This window comes from Zalophus californianus, chromosome 15 (assembly GCF_009762305.2).
Source record: "Zalophus californianus isolate mZalCal1 chromosome 15, mZalCal1.pri.v2, whole genome shotgun sequence".
Classification (NCBI taxonomy): Eukaryota; Metazoa; Chordata; class Mammalia; order Carnivora; family Otariidae; genus Zalophus; species Zalophus californianus.
The window spans coordinates 84,028,478-84,043,866 of NC_045609.1; the positions used below are offsets into that span (position 1 = coordinate 84,028,478).

The window sequence follows — 15,389 nt, forward strand, 5'->3', positions numbered from 1 at the left end:
TTACAAAGCAAACGGATTATGTGGCCTGCAGCAGCTAAGGGTGGTGGCATGCGCTCACCTTGAGATCTGATTACAGTGTTTACGTACTGAAGGGTCTGTGACGGAGAAGGGTGGCTGCTGGGTCTCAAGGGCCAGGAACCCTTTGCTCACCTTGGCAGGGTCCCTTCCCATAACCTGAGAGCCCTTTGCTCACCTTGGCAGGGTCCCTTCCCATAACCTGAGAGCCCTTTGCTCACCTTGGCAGGGTCCCTTCCCATAACCTGAGAGCCCTTTGCTCACCTTGGCAGGGTCCCTTCCCATAACCTGAGAGCTTTTGTCAACCCATCTCACAGGTGATTACAATGAAGCTCTCGGAGATTAAGTAGCTTCTCCACCCCGGGCAGCCTGACTCCAGAATTCCCTCTCTATCCTACACTAATTGTCATTTCTATTATCTACGTTTTATTTTTTAGTCATGAGAAAGCAAACAGAGGCTCAGAAGGGGCCGTGACTGGGCCAGCTCTGAAATCCCAGAGCAGTTTCCCAATGGAGCCTCTAGCTGCCATCTCCACTTGCTGGGTGGTGGGGTGTTTGGGGTGAGGACAGGGAACAGGGCTGCTCTGGAGGGAGTCTGCCTTCCACACCGTGGGCTGAAGGACTGATGTGTCCACCGCCCCCTAGCAGGGGTGGGGGGGTGCGGGGTGCCAGAGTCAGGAGAGCACAGTGTGGCTCAGGGACCAAGGACCAGTCTCTCCGAGCTGCAACTTCAGAATCAGAAAGGCTCCTGCCTCTGAACCATCTGTTCCACACACGCCGTGCCCACATCCTTATTCAGGCTGCAGAAAGACATCGGATCAAGCAACTAAGAACCCGGCTCCCCGTCTGCACTCAGTGGTGGGTTTCAGTGAAGGAGCGAGAGGGTCACTGGGCAGGTGAGGTACAGGCAGGAGAGCCCGCTCCAGAGCTTGCTTGGCGCCTGCCTGCCCTCTGCAGCATCTGCACGCTCCTGGGGCTTCCAAGAGCCCAAGCAGCCCCAGAGGTCGCAAGGCCGCTGGTAGGTCTGCCCATATATATGGCCACGTGTCACTCACAGGAGTGCCACTACTGTATGGCCGTGCGGGGCTGGCTGCTGGAGCACTATGGAGACCCTGAAAAGTGTCATACCCAAGGAGACAATTCTTCCTGCCCTGCTTAACCCACAGGGTTTGTTGAGATGATCAAATAAAATTATAATAGTGATAGCAAAGCTTACCTGGAGGGTATCCCTGGCTCCCGTTGTGCTTTGCAAACATCAACTCACTGGGGGGGGAGGGGGACACTAATCACTTTGACGTTAGTGTAAAGAATGAATTTCCCTAAAATTATCGTCATAGACCCTGTGTTCTTGTAAAATTAAAGAGTACGATATTCTGTATGATTTATTTATTTTGCAAATGTGGATGAACTTTGTCACCCAGCTCATCGTAATAGGACCACACGGGTTAATTAAGGGGTCGTATCATGACCGCTCAAACATTCTAATTCCACAGAATAGCGCAGACTTTGAAAATGGTGTTTCATGTGGTTCCACTACAACAAATGTAATGTGAGTTTATGAAGTAATTTTAGAACAGCAAATCACGTCTACGTCTCTGAGCGGTCTGCAAACTTTGTTCTTCCTTAACAGGATTTCTAAGGAATACACACACACACACAGTGTCATTAGCTTCTACCTTCAGACACAGTAGGAGACAGTCAAGCTGTTCATCTCCAGGACTGTGAAACATACTTCCCCATATCAGATTCCTGTTCGGAATGGTTCCTTAAAGGTCCTCTGTGATATAAGGATAGAGATAGTTTGTCCCCTAAAGAAACCAGGCGCTGCTCAAACTCTGAGATGAGTACACGCGGTCTTTACATCCTGTAGTGTCCTTTGCACTAACACGGGGTGTGAGCGCCTGCCTACTCAGCGATCATTTGCATGGGTTTGTCACCCATACCCATTTCTTTTTCCATTACTTGTCCACATTATCAAAATCTGATATAAAATGCAATCTTCGAAGAACATAAATGTTTTTAGCGTCAAAGAATTTAGAACTTTTTTTACTGTTGAGAATCATAATTTTAATATGTTCAAAGTTGCACAACAAGTTAATTTATTAGAGTAACATTGACTTTGGGGTAGGCGGTTATAGAGGACTGACCTTCAGAGGGTGAGCACAGTCTGGTGACTATGTCCCTGTTTTATGTGAAATTTAACAGCTGCTCTTGGAATGCCTGTCTTGACTTCTCCACAGTAAGCTCTGCCGTGGCAGGTACCAGCGTTAGCACACTGCTAATCGCATCATAGGTATTCCATGGGTGTTTCTTGCATGAAAAATATTAACTCTAAGACAGATTGTTAAAAAATAGTAGATAAGAAGGTTGTGACTCCCTAATAGCTTCATAAAGCAGATCTTTCTCTCCAAAGAGTTGCTGCTTTGTAAATTATACTAAGAGTGTAAATTACGCTAAATTTCTGCTCTATTTGACTTTGGTTCAATCAAGACATGTCGGGTCATTATTTCAGAATCCTGTCAATGTGAAACCTGGCTGACTTGTGGGATATTCAAGCCCAAAAGATCTTCAAAGGGATTTTCTGGAAGAATATCCTACTGGCAAAGTGGGTCTAATCCATCCTGAACCTTTTCAAAAATTTCCTGGTGGCCCATTGTGTCCTTTTGAGTCTGTCAACCAATTTTACCCACCCGTTCTTAGAGGGCAACCCAATATCTGTGTTCTCCATCTGCCCAGACTTCACTCGGGAAATGCCTGCAAGCCCAGTGCTCTAGGCCATTTCTTACCTTCTGGCTGGGCTGGAATCCACTGATGGCTGATCCACTCACTTCTGTCCAACTATACTGTGTCAACAGCAAAGGGTTGGTTCCTAGAACTTCTTGCAAAGTTACATTTCCCTTTTGATTAACTCACCACAATCCTTTTAAACCAAAAATACATTTGGCCTCCCTAGTGTGGAGGCTATAGGGCTATAATTTTTATCTTTCTTAAATCTTCTCACTTCCTGGTCTCTTCCACACAAAAACTGCCCCCTTGGAACCTCAAAAATGGGCCTGAAGGTCATATATCAGCACTTCTACCCACCACTGGGTTTGAATTATGTCAGCAACCAGGGGGCCACAGGACCAGGGCATTTATTCCAAACTTTTGCCCACCTTTTGCCTCCAATACCTGGTCCTGGAAAGACGAGTTCTGAATCTCTCTGTACCTGGAAGTCTTCAATCATACAGTGGAATCAAAATACCTGGTCCCTCCTAAGGAGAAGGAGATCCTAGGTGCTAAAGTGCTTTGAGCTACTCAAAGGAAAAGTGCATACCACGAAACTTTATTGTCTTAGAGAGTGAGACCAGGTCAGGAGGGCCCATAGTCTAGTAATCATTCTACCGCTTTGAACACTGCGAGAGATTTCCCCTTCATCTTCCTCACCTTAGTGGAAAGAACCCTTTGTGATGTGACATCATTCATGGAGTGTCATGAGATACAAAACTATCACAAAATGACTGTCAACCAGAGCCACACTTAACTTTGCTGATTGTCCAGACAAGTGAGCCAGTCACTGCTCAGGAGCTGATGTACAATAGAATAGACCTAGTAACAAAATAACATAACCAAATTCAGAATAAAATTCCATCTCTTGGAGCATATTCCATGGGCCTTCTCTGCTCCTGCTTTTGCTGGTATCTGGCCTTCTGGTAGAAAACAATGATGACCACAGTGATAATACTTAGAAGAATGACAAGCAGCGTTAGCCAAAATGAGTAACCATAGCTGTGGATCGTTCCTCCGTAGGCAGCTGCTGGATAGGGCTGGTACAGCGTCTGGGCCAGGTCTTCCGAGAGATGGTTGGCTTGTGTGTTCCCCACAAACAGTATCATGCTCATGAAAATGAAGAAGGCTGGAAAGAAGATTCAGTCTCATAAATGATATGGTGATACCTTTTTAAATGTCACTTTCTTTCTTAATGAAACCTGTGCTCTGTGGGCATGTATGGAATATGCACACGGGGAGGGAGGCGCTTACAGTCTTCTAGGTATTGGAATGTAAAGGAAGTGTTAAGACCTGAGCTAGATTCTAAGCATGAACCGCTGAAGACGGAGGGCATCGTCCGGCCAAGAGTGAAAATATGGTTCAAGTTCTTTCCGAAGGGCCTGTTGCGGACCTCTCCCTTGGCTGGTGCAGGCAGAGATGTATGGAATGAACTGGAGAATGAGCAGACAGGAGGGTCAAGCTTTCTAGAGAGGACTGGATGGATGGCAACGACTCGAAGGACAGAGCATTGCAACAGAAGAGGCAGCCTACACGAAGACACACAGGGGCCAGGGAGCCCGGAGCCCCTGGGACCTTGAGACAGGACCCGGCCCATGGGCAGCTGCTCTGAGGGTCCTGAGCACTGACTAGAGAGGAGGAGACCACCCCAGAGAGCCTCAGACACTGGCTCAGAGCCTGGGCTTTCATTCTGTTTGCAGTGGAGTATGGCGTTTAACCAGGAAGGGTCTCCTGGCTAAACTCGTGTGAGAAGAGAACTTGTTAATGGTCTTCTCTTCCCTTTTTTATTCTTCACAACGTCCTACCCTGGAGAGTGTGTCTTGGTAGTGACTTTGGATCGCCACCTTGGCCCAGTTGGAGAGCAGGGTTCTGGAGTCAGAGAGAGCCAGGTTCCAAGGCTCCAGCCACGAAACCCTGGGTGATTTGTGTGCGCCTCTGGACCTCATTCTTCACCTTCCAAAGGGGATCAGCCTGACCAAGGCAAAGGGTAGATTCGTGGTTCGTTGGAATGGGGCTGGGCTGGAGTGGGGAGGTGGCAGAGGCCAGAGGGTGCGGGGTGCTCTCTGAGCTGATGGAATGTTCCAAGACAGATGGAGGGGACGGTTGCCCATCTCTGAGAATATTTACCCACAACTAGACAGATGTTCTGGGGTCAACGTGTCCTGGCTGTAGCCCACACCCAGAAACTTTTCCCAGTCCTCCAAAGGCCCTGACTCGAGGGCTTTTGTGTGAGGAGAATGCTTGGACTGTCCTTGATGATGGACTTTCACGCTCAGCGTGATGGTTTTACTTCTTAATAATTTGGACATACAAGAGCCCCCTCCTCTGAAGCTCTATGCGTCTCACACTCCCTAATTATCCTTCATTATGCCCTTGTGAAATTTCTTATAAAAGCTTAGTCACAAAGAGGCAGGGTGAACACAGGGTCACACACTTTTCTCTGCAGTGGGACGGGCTCGGCTTTGATTTGAATCGGGAAGGGGCCGCTGCTGACTTGTGCAGACCTGAGCCCCGGCAGGAAGAAGCTGCCGCTCCCTGTCTGCGTCCCCGGCTCTCTGGGGCAGGGGATTTGCAGAGGGGTAAAGGGGGCCCCATGGTAGCAGGGGGAGCTCCAGGCCTGGCCTGTCCCCACCAGGCCATGTGACCTGCCCCATCACTTTCTGCTCTCCGGGCTCCTGGGCCGAGGATCAAACAATCTGCAAAGTTCTGTCAGGCCCCGACATTCTCTCAGTCCACGGTTATATCCCCTGTGGACAGGGTCGGGCCACGCCAGGCCGCTGTGGGGCGAAGGGCAGGCTGGGGTCAGAGGGCACAGGAACCTGGGAGGTTGTGATGCTGCTGTGTTTTCCTCCAAGCAGAATCTGCTCCTGTTCCTTCCGAGCCACAAACCAGGCTAGGAAGCCCAGGTCCTCTTCCCTGCAGCCAAGGGGAGTTTGTTCAAATCTAGCCTCAGTGGGGATTTGCAGCACTTCCCTCTGGCTCAAGAGACCCTGGAGCCAGCCTGACCACGGGGACCAAGTCTCCTGCCAAGATGACCCAAAGCAAGGATATGTCAAAGGCATCTTTGTGCATAAAAGCCTTCTGCGGGCCGAGATTCACCTAGAGTTCCCACTACGTTCTGCACACTCGAAGCTCATGTGAAGAAGATTGGGAGGACCCGGAGGCAAACTCGGGGCCAAAGTGTGGCTTCCCAGAGCACTGGGATCAAGAAGGTAGGAGGGGCATTCAGAGGAGGCTGGACGTGAAGCCCGAAGCCACAAAGATTTCCCTGTGACCCCTGCCGGAATGCAGACCTCCTCCTTACACATCCATGTCTCGGGTTGCTTCTCTGCCCACCTGACAGCCCCTTCTGTGTGTTAGAACTTGCCCCAAGCCGGAAAAGGAATGCCGCAGGAGCTCTCTCCCTGTCAGAGGAGTCTTTGTTGTGAGAAGTAGGCGGGGATTGAGGGGAAGGCCTCGGGTCCTGTGTTTTTCATGTTTTCCTCCACAAACACTCATCGGCTTCTGCCAGGTGCAAAGTCAGCTTATCCTCGACCGTGGAGACAAAGAGCTGGAAACTCCAGCCTTGCAGAAACAGGCTTTATGAAGCAACGGCTTTTGAGCCCCATGGGCTGTAGCGTGGTGACGTGGTCCCCGTCTTGTCCCTGCGGCCCCACATCCAAACCTCCTTTGGAACTGGCACCTGATTTTCCTCTTGGAGCTGCCCCCAGCCCCAGCTCCAAGGGATCAGGTGTCCCAGCCATTGGGTGGGTCAGCCAGTGAGTTCAACCCCATTGGTGGCCATGGAGATTGCTCCAGGGGTGGGGAAGGAAAATTTCAGGGAGAGTCAGATTTGGGGGAAAAGAGGTCCTTTCTCCTGGGGTTGCTGGCAGCCATCCTGCCTCTAAGGGGACCAGCTCGCTGCTTAACACCAGAGAGAGCATTGGGAAAATCAAGAGACAAGCACCAAAGGGAATCAGAGTTCTGACGGCATGGTTCCGGCTGGCAGCCATCCTGGGCATTCACAGTGGCTGCCAAGCCTCGAGAAGCCCCAGTGAGAGCCACACATACTGTGACCGAAGCTGGGATCTGCTTCCCATCTGCGCTGCACGCCTACCGCAACGTTGACAATACACAAAGTAACCTAGCCACACCCTACAGAATCACCGTGAGCTCACAGGTCATGCACAAGAAGGGTGTTGACCCCAGAGTCTCTAAATGACCTTTGTGGTCGTCTGTGGGACAGTCATACAGATGTGTCATGTTTGGATTTTAGCCCACACTGACTGTTATTTGGAGGTGAGGAGAGTAAATAAGTGTGTGTACGTGTGTGTATGTGTCAATGTGTGTATATATGTGTATATGTGCATGTGTACATGTGTGCATGTTTGTGTGTGTACATAAATGTGTGCATGCATGTGCACACACACCTATGTGTGTGTGTATGTGTGTATGTGTGTGTGTACTTCCATACGTTATATGGAACCTAATTTGGAGTTAAGCACATAGCAGTAGTATAGTTGTCAACAGTGACTGTTTTGTCCATTTAGGAGCATTGTGTTTAACTCCTTACATTCGGTACTCAATAGCAAAGACTGGCTTATGTTACGTATTTCAACAGCTAACACCCTGTCCGCATGTCAGGCACATCCTTGCCTCTCTACCAGGGCATTTGAAACAATTTTATTTCCAAGATGCTTCATAAATTCTGTAGGTTTACAGATATAAACCCCGGGCCCCAGCACACAACTTGGCACATACTAGGTCTGCCTAGTTTCCACGGCTCCCCTGGGATCGTGTGTGTTCTTGCGTGGGACAGAGCACCGGAGAGACAGAGACACAGAGGTCGTGCTTGTCAGCAGAGCGCCCGGTGTCCCCCGGGGATACTCACCACCAAGTCCGCTCCCGGTGTACACGCCTATTGGCCCCAAACACGTCTGATAGGGGTTGCTGATGCTGTTGTAGAAGGTGAGCCCAGAGCTGAGCAGCAAAGTGCACAGGCTGAGGACCAGGAACAGGATAACCACCAAATGCAGCGTTCTTTGGGAAGAATTGTTCAATTTCTCTAAAACTAAAACAGTGGGTGGTAAGCACGTAGCACAAAAAGCAAAGACCAGCCCTAGACCCGAGGGCTATGCCACCCGCACCCTGGCAGTCCCCCGCACTCTCTCCTCTCGGGCACTGGGGGTAGGAATTGCAGGAGGCACCTCTCAGGTGTGCGCCAACAGGAAGGGCTGGCGCCTCGGGATCCTCATTCCCCGCTTGCATGTGTGCAACCCCAGGACTTCGGATAACTGGCTATCCAGCCCAATTTTAATTTCCCCGAGAAAAGACGGTGCCCTCCTTGATAAGCTGCGGCAGGGCTGGACACCCCTCCTCAGGGCATTCCGGCCTCAGATGCCTGACAGCCGGCGTCACCTCCTTATGGATGGTGTTCTCTTGCTCAGAGCACTACTATGCTTCCGCTTGGGGACACTTACTGAAAACCTGTGACTGAGAGGATCTGGTACACCCAGAGATTTCGGAGGTGAGCCCATTACACAGAAGGCCAGGAGTGGGGGGCTGATGGAGGTGACCAGGTAGCTGGGAGGCAAAGATGGCCTTGGGGACAAGCAGAAGGCTGCTGTGGGTACAACCGAGGTGTCGGCCACACTTCCCGACGTCACTTCCCTGGAGCTAGAGAGGGCCCAGTGCCCATGTGGCTTAAATGCAAAAGGTGACCCCTGGGTAAGCCATCAGAATTCTTCCCAAGCTCAATTCCTCTGAGCTCACACAACATTTTATAAAATGTGCATTTTTCTTAAGTGCAAAGGAGCTCCAGGCATGGATATGCACTCGTGCCAAATGAAACACAGACGCCCTGGGCCGTTAGCTGCTTTCGCCACCCTCCTGTTTCTAACCACAACCAGCCACCGTCCCTGTGAATGTTTCCCCTGTTCGCTCCTTTGTTTACAACACAAAATGGCCAGACCCCCAGAGGCATGCTGTCCCCACACTTACCTGTAACCCCAGCCATGCATTTATAAAACATCCCCAAAGGCTGCGGGTGTGTTTTAGGGCCTTAGGTGATTGCCACCACATTAAATAAAGTGTTTACCAGGATGTTCTGTGAAAGTCACAATGATATAGAGAAAAAGTAATCTGGGGAAAAGATTTCAGAGTTCATCGTAAGATGCCAACAAAGTCATTGGGAATTGTGAGGTGTAAGAACCGTGATGGGCGGGGGAGGTCTGGTGAGAGAAAGTAAAAACTTTCTTCTTTCCATTCCTGTTTCCCAGGCCTCTGGGAGAGAGTGGGGGGCCACCCCCAGCCTTGTCACACAGCAGCTTTAAAGAACAGAAACCAGAAAAGCCAGGAAAGATATCGTTTGAGGGCTTGGGGGCTCCTTATCTCGCTCTCTGAACCAGAGTGCTCCAAAAAACGGGATCCCTGAGAACTGGAGGGGCCCCAGGACGCGGTGTGTGCCAGGGAAGGAGCAGCCAAGCCTGCTCCTGACATGTGTCCTGGCAGCAAGGGGCTCGCTCTTTGCAAGGTGGTCCCTTCCATGCCGTGTCGCCTTCATTATTCAAAAGCTCTTCACGGGTGTCGTAGGGAAGTGATGAATCACTGAGTTCTACTCCAGAAACCGACATTGCTCTGTATGTTAACTAACTAAAATTTAGACTTAAAAAAAAAAAAAATGACAACGCACAAATAAATAAATAAATAAAAGCTCTTCATTGTGTTGGGCCCAAACATGCGTCTCTGTGACTTTTGCCCGGAGTCCTTCTGCTTCCTCTGGGGCAGCTCAGAATCTACTCGCTCCTCTCTGTCTGGCAGCCTCTCTCGTCAGTGAAGAAAGACAAACCCCAATGTGATTAACAGCCCACATCTCCAGAATGTTCTTTGTAAGGCGTGACTCCAAAGCTCCTGCCCGCCTGGCCCCTGCTCTGCACACACTTGACTCTGACTCCAAAGCCCCCACAACACGTCTGCCAGAGAGCCCCCCGCGCCCTGCTCAGAGCGCGTACACCTGCACCCGGTCTCTCCTCTCTCCAGTTCTGAGCATCTAGATTGTTAATTCTGAGGTTTATGTTTAATCGGTAGTACTCTGAGAAGGAGGCAGGTTTTCTGCCACTGGACAGTGCGCAAGGAGAGACTACAGAAACCAAACCGGTGGAAAGAGGAGCGGAGTCGGAGACCTGTAGGCGCCCCGCGCAGGCGCGGCCACGCATCCCTGGGAAGCCCCTGGGCGAACACAGAGGTCGGAAGTGGGCAGCTATCAGCCCAGCAATATGGACCCGATGACGTCACCGCCCTTGGCCGGAGAACATTTTGCTCCTCGGTGAGAGGCGGGCCTGGAGCAAAGTTCAGCTCACACAGACCCAGCGGTGACTGGACGGTTTCACAACCTCTGCTAATGACCCCCAGGCTAGGCCAAGTCCTCAGCAGAGCCCTCTGTGGGATCCACCCGGCGGAAGAACTGTAATGACATAGGTTAAATAAAACACGTGGCCCTGCCTGCCACCACCTACGGCCTGCGGGGGGTGATGGCTGGGGTCCCATGGGCCACCTGCCCTCTGGGGAACAGCGTGGGCTGGGCTCTTCCGAAGGCCCTGAGCTCAGGCTGAGACTCTCGCTGCAGAGATGCCGGGGTCGGGGGACTCTCATGGTTCTAAGGCAGCGCACACCTGTCTTGAAACGAGTGGATGATGACACGAGAGAGGACTAGGGCAAAACGGGAAGTGAGATGCACCTGTTCGAAGCTGCAGGGTCGAATGCTGGGAAGTTTCCAGCTCTCACCATGAGGAAGAACTGCTTCCCACCCCAATCACCCTGCTCCTCCCAGGCCACAAGGAGGAGGCCTGAAGCTCTAATCAGAAATTTGCTGGGGACTAAATAAACTCTGTGTTTGGCCAATAAGAAATAATTTGGATACTTAACTAAAAAATAGACATTTCAGTGTGGGGGAGAATGTCATCTCTGGCGTGCCCTGGAAAGTATTTCTGCTTTATACACTTACTGAAAGCTGTAAATGGATGTTCATTTGCAAATGGTGAATGTTCCACTTTTTCAGAGTAAACTAGAAAGTGACAATTAGGTTAGGCTTTGTTTTTGACTGTTGCTAAGATTTAACAGACACGATTTTTCAAAGGGCATCAATTTGGAGCCTACTGACTCATACTTTTCTTTGTATTAATGGGACAATTTATCTTAATTTTAACTGCCGTCTTTTAAAATTCTATTTCGGCATCTGAATTTCCTGCCACACAGGTATGACAGTTATATCTCTCAGCCCCCTCCTGGCTCAGAACTCAGACAATGAAAGCTGGAAATTCAGGGAAAGTTGGCAAGAATGAAATAGAATAACCACCTCCAGCATCTGACAGCTTCTCTTGGCCTACAAAATTAGCAAATACATTCCGTTCTTTCCTCTTCTTTTTCAGGGCCAAGCGTTGGAATTGGGAAAACCACCTCACAATTGGAACTAATTGCCCGGATTCTGGCAACCTCAGGACAGAGCCATCGCTCCCACAGCTGGGAGGCAGAAAATGTGCTGGGGGCAGTGGGCAGTGTACAGAAATGGGTCATCTGGACATCGGGCTTTCTGTGCATGGAGATTTAACCCTTCAGGAGCCCCTTGCCATAGGGTCTTCCTGGCTCTGGTTTCCCATCAGTCCTCAGACCTTGAGGGAGAGCCTGTGGCTTTGTGGGTGGGCAGGAACTGCCCACACCCTCTCCTCGGACACCCGGTCATCAGGGAGCCTTACCCGGTAGATTCCTCAACCCAGGGACCACAGTATACCCCTGATAAGCTGAGCCTTTGAGGTCTTCCAAGAAGTTGCAGCTGTCATGCCCAGCCTCTGGGAAATTTATCTGGGTTCTCTCATGGAGAAGGAGGGGGAGCGCATTTTCTGCCCTGTTAAACTCCATCACCCAACATGGCCATGTCTCTGGGGACAAATAGTAAGTTGCTTCTCCTCGGAAAAGTATAAGTATATGGGGGGTGGGGTTGGTGAGTAGAAGTACTAAGGAAGAAATAAGCCTCATTGGTTTGTCTCCTTGCAATTAATTGATTTTTGCAGCAGATTTACTGTTCTAATTATTTTTAAGGTTGGGCCAATAAGTGCAATTTTGAGTCCCCTGAGAACAAACGGGGTAGGCGGAGAAAAGAGACCTGGGGGGGCAGGCAGATTGGGTGCAACTTCCTCTCGCTGTCAGAGTGACCTGCTCTGCCTGAGTTAACTGACAGGGGCCTTTCTCTAGAGAGAAGCTATGGCGAGTTCACCAAGCCCAGGAGCCATGCGCAGTGCCTCTCGGTGTGTCCCATCCCCTCCCTCATGGAGCAGCTGCCCAGGGAAGTGTTTTGGACTGAAATTCAATATCCAGAACTTTTGGAGTAGCAAAAGCAAAGTGCTTACTGGTAGACACAAGGACTGTAACTTTTCATCTGGATATTGGACAAACCGAGAGGCCACCCGATGAAGCTAGTAGATCTCCTGTTGGGCTGAGTTGGCCACATAATCTAGTCACGTATTGGACAGTTTCCTTGCCAGGCTCGACGGATTATCTTCCCCATCAGTAGACCTATTGGTGGCTGGATTCTTTTGGCATGCTGAAATCAGCCATTGTCACTTTGTACTGTGTTGTCATCTCAAAATCTACAGCCCAGATTGGCACAATGTGATAAGTCCTAGGCAGAAATATAGGTGAGCTTTGCAATATTCACTCCTCTTTGGAGATTTTCAATGCGACCTCATCCTGGGCAAGAAGCTGATGATGTTAACATCTTAAATGGAAAAGTTGATGCATCACTGCTGGGGAAGGAAGTGGCATTTATACAGATTTTATTTTGCTGCCAGCGGTTGGTTTCTGATTTGAGATGAGCCCCATGTGGTCCTGAGAAACCAGCTGGGCAGCAGCTATACTCAGTCTCCAGTTCTGCTCTCAAGGGAAAACATCCATGGGTCTGCAGCAGCTGAACGCCATGATATACGTTCTAGTTATAGGACTTTCCCGTATCTTAGAGAGCCACTTACAAATGTTCCAAGTCCAGTGATCGTTAAAACCCTCAGCAGTGAACAAGCCCTAGGCTCTGGGGAGCCCTCAGCAGACATCAGCCAGAGCAATTGTGCTGCACCCTCCCTGACTGGGGGGCCGCTGCTCTTCTACAGCACCTGGACGCTGGGCAGTGACTTGAGAAAGTTGACCATAGCTCTGCGGTTACAAAGAATAAAATGCAAATGCAAATAGTGTGCCTCCTTCATGCTGCCATATGGTGCCATGGTGCCCACTTGGCCCTGTGCCCTCAGGGTTGTTCTAGACTATGCCTCTCTCTGCGATCTCCACACCATCCCACTCACCTCCCTCACACAGGGCTTTAGAGTCAGGCTCGGACCTGCCCTGGCCTCCCCGAGCTTTCCTGATACAGGCAATCGGGGCTCTCACTGAAGCCCTGTCTCTCAGATGGGAACCAACTGGTTCCAAACAGACAGCATGAAAATCAAAAAATTCACCGGCTGTTATCTCATATTTAAAAAATTTTCAGGGTGTCTGGAGGCTCAGGAACTGGTACACATTCTGGTTTTGAAAATGCTATTCACATACTGAATGTGTGACTGCATGTTTGAAAGTCTTAGTTTCGGGTTGCTGCAGAGGGAATATTCCTCGCTTTCCTGAGATGCTGAGGCTGGTACTGGAGGAGGCATGTAACATTACTGGACCACTGGAAAAGACACTGCTTTTGCTAATGTCTAAGAGGCAAATTTCATAACTTGGAGATAGAACTGCGTTGTTCAGTGTTTAAGGTTCAAACTCAAACTAAATACTACATTTGTATGAGGTGGAAAATGACACACATTTCTAAGTCCGCAGGGAATGACTGAGTCACGGCTGATAATGCCTGTCTACCTGCATGCAACACTGCTTGATGCAGAGTCCATCCCAGGTGCTAAATAATTTACAAATTTTGCTTTTAGGGGCACCTGGGTGGCTCAGTCAGTTAAGCATCTGCCTTCTCCTCAGGTCATGATCTTGGAGTCCCGGGATTAAGCCCTGCATTGGGCTCCCTGCTTGGCAAGGAATCTGCTTCTCCCTTTGCCCCTCATCCAACTCATGCTGTCTTTCTCTCACTCTCTCTCTCTCTCAAATAAATAAATAAAATCTTTAAAAAAATGAATAAAAATCTGCAGTTGATACAACTAAAAATGCTGTTCCTACTATCCTATGTTGGATACCATATTCCTGCTAGACATACTTACTTAATTATTTACTTGTCAGTAAACTTGCTTCAACAGAGCCTCCGCCAGAATTATTTAGACTGTGGTGCTAACAGACACAACCAGAACCGAGGAAGCTGAAATAATAATGTGGGTGAATTTTCAAAATTAAAAATATATGTTCATATCTACAAGCCATCTCAGAGCTTACAAGGAAAAATTTTTGTACAGTTATTTGGCCCAAATAGAGGATGACATGAGTCTTACCCAGTTAATGCAATCTCGCTATACCCATTCAAATTAATTTCTCATTTACCTCCAAAGTCCTTCTTTGATTCCTCAAGTCCATGACTGAATTCCTGACGGCTGTTACCACGGAAGAGTCCATAGACGATAACAAGACTACCGTTTGAAGAAGAGTCACTGATGGCAATTATGCTGCTGACCCATTCTTGGGTCCCAAGCATAGAGCAGACGACGATGAACGCCCCAAAGCTTGTGAAAAAGCTCAATAAGAACATCAGTGTTTTCTTTGTCGTTGGCATCTTCTCAGGAAAGTAGGGGTCCTGTGGTTAACAAAGAAAGCAACGATTTTTTGTACTATGTTTGGACCTTATCATCTGGACTCCAGTATTTAGAAAAGGAGTCCGAATGAAAGGTTCTTGTAGAATATAAAAGCTAGCTCTTCAAGGGACAAAATGCCCCAAGGAACATTGGACTATGAGTGTGGTCATAAAGATTTACAGCGGCTGAACTTTGGTCTGGAGTTAGAGGTCGCCATGGTGACCGCCAACCAGCAGAAACAAGGGGCAGGCGCGGTATTCCTAAGGACTTCCTCCATCACACGATTAATTTATAACTCTTCGTCACGTGCCCTCGAAGCAAGTTCAGCCTACCATGTCAGGACTAGAATCCCTAACACATGAGGGCCTGTCCTCCCACGATGTTGTTCTAGCAGCCAACAGCATAGACTTGCTTTACCTGTTAAGGACGAGACCCTAACAGCAGTCCAAAAAGGAACACTAAGAAGATTAAGGGTTTGCTGAAGACACTTTTAAATGAAAAGAGCAAAGTTGAAAACCTCCTTACTTTTAGATCTTACTAAGGAGGTGTACCTTTCAAATTTCCTCCTCCAAAGTAGATCATATTTGCACATTATTTAAATTATAACTTGAGAGGGTACATCTTTATTTGTCCTTAGTGTTCTGATGGAAATGGTTCTGAACATTCTTGCATTAGGTCTTTATGCCGCCTCTCCTTCCTCCCTGTTGAGTGGCTAATGGTTTACAAATGATCCTTTCTGCCTGTCTCTCAGAGACACTCCTCCATTTGGCAAGCACATCACTTCTGAAGATAGTAAATAGATGTTCACAACATGTTTATATTCCTCTTTTTATCGTATTCTTTGATATAAAGTAATAGCGCATGTGC

General features: G+C 49.0%; 1 protein-coding gene across 1 annotated transcript; it reads right to left on the reverse strand.

Moving 5' to 3' along the window:
• Positions 1–1,413: 1,413 nt before the first annotated feature.
• On the reverse strand, positions 1,414–14,661 carry CLRN3 (clarin 3). The gene is made up of 3 exons (XM_027587933.2): positions 14,275–14,661; positions 7,652–7,831; positions 1,414–3,910 (listed from the first exon to the last, which is right to left on the reverse strand). Exons 1-3 carry the CDS (start codon positions 14,501–14,503, stop codon positions 3,630–3,632), a joined length of 690 nt encoding a protein of 229 aa, XP_027443734.1. The 5' UTR covers positions 14,504–14,661; the 3' UTR covers positions 1,414–3,629.
• Between the last annotated feature and the right edge of the window lie 728 nt (positions 14,662–15,389).

What these genes read in the sequence shown, in the direction of transcription:
- CLRN3 (XM_027587933.2), bottom strand. Translation starts at nt 14,503, where the DNA reads ATGCCAACGACAAAGAAAACACTGATGTTCTTATTGAGCTTTTTCACA. An exon ending in ATCAAAGAAGGACTTTGGAG is followed by an intron (nt 7,832 to 14,274) that starts GTAAATGAGAAA and finishes CCACTGTTTTAG; the next exon opens with TTTTAGAGAAATTGAACAAT. An exon ending in CACCGGGAGCGGACTTGGTG is followed by an intron (nt 3,911 to 7,651) that starts GTGAGTATCCCC and finishes TCTTCTTTCCAG; the next exon opens with CCTTCTTCATTTTCATGAGC.